This window comes from Entamoeba invadens (genome assembly GCF_000330505.1).
Source record: "Entamoeba invadens IP1 unplaced genomic scaffold scaff_1105074726053, whole genome shotgun sequence".
Classification (NCBI taxonomy): domain Eukaryota; phylum Evosea; order Mastigamoebida; family Endamoebidae; genus Entamoeba; species Entamoeba invadens.
This window is the reverse complement of record NW_004443681.1, coordinates 117,187-128,971: the sequence shown is the minus strand read 5'-3', so window position 1 is coordinate 128,971 and position 11,785 is coordinate 117,187. Positions and strand designations below refer to the sequence as shown.

At 29.4% G+C, this 11,785-nt stretch overlaps 2 protein-coding genes across 2 annotated transcripts; both read left to right on the top strand.

Annotated features, from left to right (window-relative positions):
* Positions 1 to 2,091: 2,091 nt before the first annotated feature.
* Positions 2,092 to 4,086, top strand: EIN_321700 (hypothetical protein; the record flags this gene model as incomplete). Its single annotated transcript, XM_004260470.1, has 1 exon — positions 2,092 to 4,086. The coding sequence occupies one exon, from the start codon at positions 2,092 to 2,094 to the stop codon at positions 4,084 to 4,086; it is 1,995 nt and encodes a 664-aa protein (XP_004260518.1).
* Positions 4,087 to 4,666: 580 nt separating this feature from the next.
* Positions 4,667 to 5,542, top strand: EIN_321690 (heat shock protein, putative; the record flags this gene model as incomplete). The annotated part of the gene is made up of 3 exons (XM_004260469.1): positions 4,667 to 4,766; positions 4,845 to 4,889; positions 4,992 to 5,542. 3 exons carry the CDS (start codon positions 4,667 to 4,669, stop codon positions 5,540 to 5,542), a joined length of 696 nt encoding a protein of 231 aa, XP_004260517.1.
* Positions 5,543 to 11,785: the final 6,243 nt, after the last annotated feature.

Sequence of the window (11,785 nt, the reverse complement as noted above, 5' to 3'; positions counted from 1 at the left end):
AGATACGATATTTGACGAAAAAACAATTAAAATAAGAATTTATTTTAATGTTTGTTATTAATATTTAAAGCAAAACTATTGATATTATTGAAGGGTTTCAAAATCCTATATAAAACAATAAATTATAAAGACTGATAATGATGGCGAAGATGATGTTGCTGATGTGAGGATGGAAAGTAGACGGAGAAGACGGAGAAGACGGAGAAGACGGAGAAGACGGAGAAGACGGAGAAGACGGAGAAGACGGAGAAGACGGAGAAGACGGAGAAGACGGAGAAGACGGAGAAGACGGAGAAGACGGAGAAGACGGAGAAGACGGAGAAGACGGAGAAGACGGAGAAGACGGAGAAGACGGAGAAGACGGAGAAGACGGAGAAGACGGAGAAGACGAAATAGATAAATTGGAGAACATACAAATTTAATGATGGATCTCATATTTAAAATGAATATTAGTTCAACTTTTGTTGTTTTAATTTTAATTTATATAAAAAGCCTAAAAATAATTAATTTTAAATAGAATAACTAAAAATATAAGTCAAAAACTTACATTTTTTTCTTATTCCCAAAAGTGCATTGTAGGGTTATCCTTTTTCTTTATACACAAGGAAAAGATTGTAAAAAGTTAAAAATGACTTGTTTTTGTTCTGGAAGTTCTACCAAAATCGACAAGGGATTGATCATTTACAACCAGTTTATCACACCCCTATAATAGTAATTTTATTAAAAAAATAAACCAAAAAAAATTATTATTAATTAATAATATTTATCAAATCAAATATTTTAAATCTATTTTAGTAATTTTAAAAATAATATAGAGTTGTTTAAAAAAATAAATTATTACATAATTAAAATATATTGTTTTATTAAAATTTTTATAATCTAAACATATTTTGTAATATAGTAAATAAAATAATTAATGAAATTAATTGATATAATTATTTTTACAAAATTGAGTCTTTTATATAAATTATTTTTCATACAATTTGATAAAATAACTAAGGTATCATGTTTATTATCACATACATACCACAATAAAACACACAAAGCAGTTAAATAACATTTTGCATATTTTTTTTCTTTTCAACGCGTTTTCAGATCGTGTATAACTAAAGTTGAGCATTTTGGTCAATTTGCAAATTTAACTTATATTTATCACTTTAAAAACATGATTATTTCTTATTTTTACCAAAATTTATCAGTTGTCTTTTTATCATAAATATTATTATTATTAATTTTAAGTTATAAATATAAAAATTTATAATATGTGATTTCATAATTTATGGTATATTTAAGTAAATTTAGTCCATAATATAATTACATATTTTTATAATATATTTGTATTTTATGAAATATTATTATATTTATAATATATAATTCTTAATGAAAACACAATCAAATTATATGATAAAAATTAATACAATTGTTAAAACCAATACTATATATATATAAAAAGTATAACTTTTTGTATTTTATTGTCTTTAAAATCTTAAAAATAACAAACATATGCAAGACTCAAATATCAACAAATGTTTTGAAGAATTCCGCAATTACTTTACTTTTGAATTGAAAACGCAACTTCCTGAAAATCGTCTACGTGATTTCCATTTTTGTATTTTCTGTGGAAAAATGTTTAATAGACGTAAATACATGAAACACTCTTTGGAAGCAAAACTCGAAGAAACACACAAATTTAAAAGTGTTCACAATTTTAAATTTTTTGATGAGAATTTTGACAAATTTAATTTGATTGCGCTCAAAGTTGATTGATTATCGAAATTTCCAAATGAATATTTCTGTTTTACACAGCGAGTCAACACAAGAAGCACTCGACAATATCAGTAAAAGTTTTGATGTTCCTATTATTAATTGTGAAGATGTTGTTTCAAAAAATTCAACTGGTATTGTGGACTCTGGAACTTTATTAAAAACTCCTGCTATTACAAATTTTATTCCAACTCCTCGAACAATTCAAAACGAAAATGCGACACATGTTGATTATAGCCAGGCTACCGACAACGAATCTCAAAATACCAACGATTCGACCAAAGAAGAAATAAAATTACTGTGTTTGAGATTGAACAATTGGAAAAAATGAAACACATTAAAGAGCTCCTCAGACCAGAGAATAAATACTCCGCCGAGTACATCGCACAAGAAACCAACAAAGAAATACATAAACGACTTGGTAAAAATGTTGATAGTTATTCAACAACAAATGATGCTGGAAATGAAAGAGGCAGCTTTATAACAATGATGGCCGCGTTGATGATGGGAGCATGTGGGTTGACAAATAATCAAATTGATTCCATGTCAAAATTGATTTCCATAATTTTGCTAATGTCCAATGTTCCCCAAAAAGTTGTTAACACTGCTCTGAGTTCTTCAACTATGCAACGGAGATTTGTGTTAATTTCGAAAAAAACCGGATATGACTTACAACTAATCTTCAAGCAGTGTGACTATTATACATTAATGGCGGATTCAGCAATGAACAGTGGGGTCGAGTACTTTTCTCTCTTTGTAAGATTCGTGTTTTCAGATGGATCATTTGTTGATAAGAGAATCAAAATCGAAAACTATGATGGCAAAACGGATGCTGCGGGGTGGCTCGGTTGGATAATGAAAATGTTGGAATTGATGGATGTTGACCTAATTAAATGCATTGGTGCTTGTTTTGATGGATCTTATGTTCTGATACGAAATGGTGGGCTCTCTGGTAAACTCCTAGCTAAAATAAAAGAGAGAGACGGGCTGAACGGATTTGATTCAAACTACTGCTTTTCACACAGAACAAATAAAGCGACTGAAAAGTGTTTTGAATCGCAATGGGGGCTGGCTATTGAAAGTTTCTTGGATGGGTTAACAGTTCAGACAACAAGAACTGCATGGGATCAATTCTGTGCCAAAAATCATATCAAAGGTGCAGTTCTCAAATTGGTTCAACGATCTGAAACAAGGTGGCTCCAAACAGTATTGATTCTTGATAATATGTTTGAGAATCTGCCTTCACTTCAAGAATTTTACAGTGAAAGAGAACAATGCCAAAAGCCTTTTGGACCTCGCAACATTATGGGTGAGTGTAATGTCAACTGCAAATTGTTTGTTGCGTGTATGTTCTTCACTCAGATAGTGCTCAGTAAGGTGAAGATAATTAACGATTGGCTACAGACCGCCAATTTACTATACCCCGTGGCATATCAACGTGTTAAAGATCTAATTTTAAACATCTTCGAGCTCAGACACAAGGTGGTGTTAACCGATTATTTAGAAAAAATAAAATACACTGAAGATCTTGACGATAACGAAAAGTTCATTTTGAAAAAGTATTCAATTCACCTGCTCGTTAAGTTGAGTGACGCGATGATTTTGAGGTTTGCAATTCCTTCAAGAAAAATGACCAAAGAAGACCTTTTCGATGCTGGATTGTTGAAGGAGAACCAGGTCAAAGGAACGAATATGGCAAATTTCGGGAAATTACAAAGAAAACTCAAAGGAAAAGAACTTGTAGTAAACATCAAAATTTACAACAACTTTGATGCAAAATCATTCGAGGAAAGTGATGACCAAGAACTAAAAGCGGAATTTACAAAGTTTCAAGATTGGTATTGTGCCAACATTGAAAAAGTCGAAGAAATTGCAAACAGGTTGGAAAGGGAAGAAAGGGCTGATGCTACTGAGGCGATACGTACTCTTGTTAAACAAGTGAGATTAACAAGTACAGATCAAACAGAAGCAACAGATATCGCTGAAGATTGCAGCAGTAGTGAAATTGATAAAGAAAAGAGAGCAAACGCCATTCAACACAGAAAGCAAATAAGGGCTTTATTCAAAAAAGAAGCAGAAGATTTCTTAAAAAGTTGCCCAGTAAAAAAACTAACTTTGAACACCTTGTTTGTCTTGATGACTCAAGAAGAAAAGAATCAATTTTCATGTTTATTTAATCTTGTGAAAAAGATGAATGCTAAGAGTCCAACCACTTGCCCAGTTGAAAGATCTTTTAATAAAATTGGACAATATGATAGAGCAAACATGAGCGTTGAAAAGAAAGTTGCTTACATGGATGTTGGGGATGCTCTGAAAAACTAATTACCAATTTTTATTTCGATTTGTTTAAATGAATATTTTTATATATAGAACAGTCTAAAAAGCTCAATTATTTCGGGTTGGTTTTTTAATGATAAAACAGTCTTAAAAATGTAATATTTCGGGAAGGGTTTTTACTCTAATAAAAGTCATTTTCAACAATATCAAATAAAAGTATAAAACGACCCAGCCATCACCGTGAACGGGCAGGAAGGAGGGCTATTGGAATGATTTAGGTATTAACTTACATTCTTTTTCTAAACCTCACCCTCTAATTTAAATAAAATTATACTATAAATTAATAAATACATACATAATTTAATATTATGGGTAATTAATTAATCAATAACTAATATTAATCATATATATTACTAAATAATTATTATTTAATTTTATAATATAATTTATAATAAATTTAATTGTATTATGAAAACTATAATTTAAATCTAACAAGTTTTTCAAATCAAGCAGGTTTACTTTTTGAGAAAAATATGTCTTACAATGATAACCCATTTAAAAGAGATTTATGTCAAGTCATTTGAAACTGAAGGAGACTTGTTACTGATAGTCTCAACTAAGATCTATGATCAATAACCGAACAGAGAAGAAGTTTGCGGCTGCTATAGTCAAGTTCTTGATGTGGGTGGAGAAGAAATTTGGGGAGAAACTGTCTGTCAAAAGTTGTTAGACAGATTTTATGTACTGTTGTAATAGTATACCATCACCTCTTGTTAGATTCATCCAAGCAACTCATTTAGTAGTGATTGATAATGTTAAGGATGAAGACGGGAAAACGAATGCCGAGTGTTTGATAGCATTGAATGATGCATTAGTGACTATTGGAGAGATAAAGATACTATAGTTAAAAGGTATGCGAAATCCATTTTTAGGAAATTGCAAATGATCAGGCCAACAGAACAAGTCATCGTACGTTGCCTTCACGGACAGTGAGAGGCTGATTGGTGACACAGCAAAGAACCAGATTGCTATGAATGTGAAGAATACAGTCTTCGATGCAAAGAGACTGATTGGAAGACGCTTCAGTGATCCAGCAATTCAAGAGGATATGAAGCACTGGTCGTTCACTGTCGTCAACAATGGCAATGACAAGCCAGTGATTCAAGTGGAGTACAAGGGAGAGACTAAGAAGTTCACACCAGAGGAGATCAGTTCGATGGTGTTGGCGAAGATGAAGGAGACAGCAGAGGCGTTTGTTGGTGGGAAAGTCAACAACGCAGTCATCACATGTCCAGCCTATTTCAATGACTCACAGCGACAGGCAACAAAAGATGCAGGCACAATAGCAGGCATCAATGTGCTCGGAATCATCAATGAGCCAACAGCAGCAATAGCATATGGACTTGACAAGAAGACAGAGAGAGAAAAGAACGTCTTGATTTTTGATCTTGGTGGTGGAACATTTGATGTCTCACTTCTTGCTATTGACTGGTGTCTTTGAAGTGAAGGCAACAAACGGCAATACACACCTTGGTGGCGAAGACTTTGATAACAGAATGGTCAACCACTTCATTGCTGAGTTCAAGAGAAAGTACAAGAAAGACATTTCAGGCAATGCACGAGCTGTCAGAAGACTCAGAACATCATGTGAAAGGGCAAAACGAACACTGTCATCGGCAGCAACAGCAAACATCGAAGTCGACCAGTTGTATGAAGGCATCGACTTCTACACATCAATCACAAGAGCACGTGGAGTCCCATAGTTGAAGTCACATTTGACATTGATACAAATGGGATTCTGAATGTCTCAACTGAAGACAAAACAACAGGAAAGAAGAACAAGATCACAACCACAACGACAAGGGAAGACTCTCAAAGGAGCAAATCGACAAGGTGGTTGCAGACGCAGAGAAGTTTAAGGCAGAGGACGACAAGATGAAGGAACTTATCGAGGGGAAGAATGGACTTGAAAACTTCTGCTACTTGATGAAAAACACACTCAACGAGCAAATTACAATAAAGCTCTCACCAGATGACAAGGCGGCAATTGAAGCAATTATCAAGGAGACGCTCGACTGGCTCGACAAGAACCAATCGGCATCAAAGGATGAATACACACAGAAACAGAAGAAGCTGAGGCTAAGATCAAGCCAATCTTCACTAAAATGTATCAACAGAATGCAGCAGCTGGTAACATGCCCGGTGCACAACAATGGGGTGCAAAGAAGAGCGACACAAAGGGATCAAAGATAGAAGAGGTCGACTGTTGTGATTCACTTATCTTTGCAAAATTATTCGAAGTGACTCAAAAAACTAATTTAAATTTGAATTAGTTTTTTAACTATTAATTTGTAACAACAGTACTTGTTGTTTTGAGTTTGTCCATTATTAAATGTATTTTTGGAAATAATTATAATTTTTGATAGTAAATTAATAATAAAAATATAACTCGTTATATAGTTTTAAAAACACAGCAGACACAACAAAAAGGATAATTTTATACACAGGAAAACATCCTTAATAGCGGGAGGACGTCCCTATCTCACAAATTACCTATTTCCCCTATATTCCCATCCTTCTTCCCCATGTCCATTTTTTTCTTTATTTGAATAAAATATATTATATTATTATGTATATTATACATAATAATATATTATTATGTATTATAATGGATTATAATATAATATACAATATATATCTAGTAATTTGATAAAAACATGAATTTATTTTTTTGTTCAGAAATGCGTTTTTTATTTGTATATAAATAATAAATAACATATTTGGGTCATGATATTTATTTTGGAAATAATTCCACAGTTTTATAGTAGATAAATTGGTGAAAAATATTTTTGTAACAAGATAAAAATAATTTTCTTTTACCACAAATGAACAAATAGCTTGGAAATTATATATATTTTACTTAAAAAAATAAAACCTTTTACCAGTTTATTAAGTTGAAAAGATGCTTAAAAAAGATTAATTTAAAAAATATGTTGTTGTTTTAGTTAAATAGGAAAACAAGAGGATGGTTTTATTATAGTTTATTTTAATTAATTCTTAATTGATTTTTTCGATGCTTAATTTGACTAAATATAAATTCCAAATTCCAAAACGGGTTTGTTTTCATTGTCAATTGATAATTCTTTTTGCAAAATTGTATTTAATTTGAACATTAATAATACCAACAAACGGGATTTTCAAAGTATCTATAATTTGTGATGGAATTTGATAAAATTAAGTTGCCTCTCTTGAATAGAGAGTTTTTCATAAAAAAATAACACAGTTTTGTTGTAAATTATTAAAATTTTTATTGATAAAACAGTCATGTTTTGATTAATTTTTAAAAAGTAAATGAATTAATAACAATGGTTATATAACTATATTGAATAATTTGAAGAATTAAGACAAAAATGAAATTTGTATATTAAAAACTAAGTTTATTTCAAGTGTTAAAAACAATTATTATTTTATATATTATTAATTAACTTTGTGTTTCAAAAAATATGTTTTTCATTTTAATAAAAATATAAACAACATTTGATTAATATTTTTTGATTAAAATATTTATTTTATTTTACATTTTAAAAAATCCATTTTAAAAATATAAAATGAAACAAACCAAAAATACAATGAAAAAACACAATATAAATAGATGATCTGTAAAAGTATTTGTCAAAAATTAACAGTTGAAATAATTATGCCTCTTGGAGAAAGGTTTTCAGTTTCCCCACGAGGAGAGAAAGGGAAGAAAACCCAGATATGAAGCGAAAACGAAGGACTAAACATATAGCAGGAGTGACCTAGGAAAGGCTAGAGTTAAACTGTTGGGACCCGAAAGATGGTGACTATACTTGTGGTGTTTAAAGCCAAAGGAAACTTTGGTGGAAGGACTTAGGAGTATTAACGTGCAAATTACTTGCAATATATGAGTATAGGGCGAAAGACTAATCGAACTATCTAGTAGCTGGTTCCACCTGAATATTCCCTTGGGAAGGTTGAAGTGAGAAAGTAGTGACGATTGGTAAAGATAATGATTGGACATGATAAACAGTTTGATTTTCAACAATTTAACAAACTATGAATAGTCGAGAGATTCAAAAATATACCAATTTATTAGGGATGAGCATATGCAGACTTCAAATCGTCCAAGTTTGGTAAACAGGACTGGCGATGCGGGATGAACCAAACATACAGATAAAGTATCCAAGTCTTGCATGAGGAGAACCATAAAAGGTGTTCATTCATATTGACAATAGGGCGATGGCCATGGAAGTTGGAAATCGCTAAGGAGTGTGTAACAACTCACCTATCGAATGGATGAGCCCGATAATGGAAAGTAATATTATGAGAGATTAATACTGTATCCTTGTGAAGGCTGAAGCGCATGAGGAGTAAGGAAATGCATGGTGTCAAGAACATATGAGTGATAAAGGTAGAGAAGTGATTTCTATTGAAACAGACTTGAGTACAAATCTTGGTGGAAGTAGCAGATATTTGGAAGAAAAACATTCAAGGGAAAAAGGTTCCTAGACAGCATTAATTGGAATAGGGTGAATCGATCCTAAAAGACAAACGGGGAAATGCAAGAATGAACTCATACAAAAGACAACAAGCCTGGCAAAACAACTATACCCAATGAATATATAAACTTGTATCATGAAGTTAAATCATTTTTAAAGTATTAGTTTATTATTTAATTGTTTATATTTATAATAGTATAATTTTATAATACAATTAAATTAGTAAAAGTGTTAGAATTTTTTATAAAATATATAATTTTATTTTTGGTAAATTTTACTATAAACTAAACTATATTAATTGATGTTTTTGTATTTTTTTTGTCAAATCGGTTTGTTGCAATCAAAAAACCAAAACAGTTCAAATCTATACAAAATTGATGTTAAAAAAGACTGAATTAATTCTACTCACGGACGTTTTTAATTTTTTGGCGTGAAAAAAATATGATTGTTAACTTTGTTTTGTTTGATGGCAAAGTTGATTTTGTTATAATTTGTGTTGTGTGTATCACGTTTTGACAATTATTATTGTAAATTTTGAACCTCTTTTGATTTATTTGTTATCGTTGGATGGTTTTTAATGTGTTGTGATTTGTAATATTTGGTTTTTTAAAAGGTCTTTAATATGAACTTTATTTTGGCATTCACATGGTATTTTTAGAAATATTGTTGTTTTAAAAATATGTCAATGTTTTAGAAATTTTGTTTTTCAAATTGTTATTCTTTTGGTGTTTGTATTTGTGTTATTTAAATGTTATTGATCCCGAGATATTTTGTATTTATTACCTATCATTTTTGGGTAAATAAACTATATTTCAATATGTGTGTCTTTTAACTATTTTTATTGATATTTTAAGTTATAGATTTGGTTGATTATTTTTATTGAGAGTAATTTATTATTTTGTCCTATAACTGCTTTTGATTTATGTACGTTTCTAAATAAAATCCCCGATTTTTGTAGACATAGCTATCCTAATATTTAAATGTTCATTACACATTAATAATAAATATATAATTATTTAAACTATAAGTTTAAAGTTATAAATATAAATCATGTACTAAACAATTTAATTAATTATTAATACATTGTTTAGATTTGTATAGTTTAAAACAATAGTATTGATATTATTTGTTATATAGTATTATTTATAATTAACATACATCTTTTACTTTTTGGGTTTGATTATTATTATTTAATATAGTTTTAAAATATAAATATTTGGTTAGTAACGTTAAATATAAATATGATAATATACATTTCTCTATTATTATTAGTTGTTTTATAGCAGTTTTAATTATTAATTAATGGCTTTTTGGTTTTATTTTTAGTTTATTGGGTTTATAATATTACATATTATAATAAAAATACAATTATTTAATAGATTGTTAATTCTTTATTATTTGTGTTATTAAGATGTTATTTGTAACTATCGGTTTGATATGTAAAACAGTGCTGCATTTGTCACAATTTTTGTGTTAATTATGGCAATCACAGCAGTAATAAAATATAAACCCATATTTAAGAATTGAATTGGCTTGTTTTCCCATTATTTTGCCAATTATTGATTCAAATAACTATCTGTTTCTAAGTTTTTTCATTTACAAAAGTCGGCTTTAAGCTCGCCGCTAGATCCAAAAAACCAAGTGAACATAAATTCAAGACCACTTTGGTGACGTGGCAAATAACAAAGAAAAAACACTTTTGTCACGTGATAGACCCCGTGGCAACATAAAATAAATAATAATTTATAATTATATATATTACAATAACACCTAAAATTCAATTATCTTACTTCCAACTATTTTATCGGGCTAACATGATATTGAGAATTTACTTTTCTGAACCGTCTAACCTTTTCTTTCTTGGTTTCATGTTATTAATAATTCAGTTAGTGTTTATTTTCAGATTATGCCTTTTTGTAACAATATATTTAATACAATATTTTTATTGTATTTTTGACAGATATTTCATAATATTACTTGTCAAAGAAAAGTAAATTAATTGTTTGCATCAACAATAAACATTAAGATTATAAACTGTAAATAATCATATATCAATTACAATTATATTATTAAAAATACATCTACAGTTTTGGTAAATGAGATTTAAACCCAAACCCAACACGTATACATCTGTTAATATAGTTAATTTTTAATACAACTAATAGAAACAATTTTACACCAAAAAACTATATTATATAATTACGTTTACTATTAAAAAACAATAAAAAAGACAAAAAATAATGGTTAAAATATAAATTAGTTATTAAAAATTAGAAAATAAAACAATTAATTCAAATATTAGATTAAGTAAAAACTATAATAATAAATTAAAATTAATTATAATCAAAAATCACTAAACGTAAAAACTTGAATATAAATAATATTTTTTGTTGGAGTTGTGTTTTTAAGGATGCTTGTTCATGATACAAAAAATGTATTTAAAATAATAAATAATGGTTCTTTTATCTTTAAACACAACCCTATAATAATAATTTATTACTTATTATCAAATTAACACTAACAATTTCAATGACCTTAATACAGACAAACAATGTTTATTTTAAAGGACTTTAAGAACAACACAAAGTTACACAAATGTCATCGTGGAACACGTTTTCATCGCTTCAAAGTAACGATCTTCAGGCAAAAAACATTTTAAACTTGTATAGATCCATTGAAATACCTATTTTGTGTGTTTTTAAACAACAACCCACTATAACACACAGGTTGTATTCGGTAAATGACAAAATTGTTAAAGGATTGTATGACATGCTTGGGGAAACAATTGATGGTTCTTGTACAAAAGAAATAAAACGATTTTGTTATACATTAACTGACACATTAACAATTCAAATTTATGCTGCAACACACACTCGCTCCGACTCTCCTAAACAAATTTATAGTTGTAAGTCGGCTGGTTGCAATTCTTCTATAGTTGTTTTCATATTTAAACAAAAGTGCCTATTTATTTACTACAATCCATGGCACATTGATCACTCGGAAACAACAATAACAAAGGGTCGACACGAACTCATTCCATTTGATAAAAGACAAATTATACTTCGAGATGCAAAACAGAAAGTGAGTACGCAACTTTCCAGGCTAAATTACTTTTTTACATACAATCCTGAAATGCTTAATGATATTCGTAATAGAGCTTATAAATATCAAACTATCAAACAGGAAATAAGCTTAATATATACCTAAATTCCCTTTCAGATTTT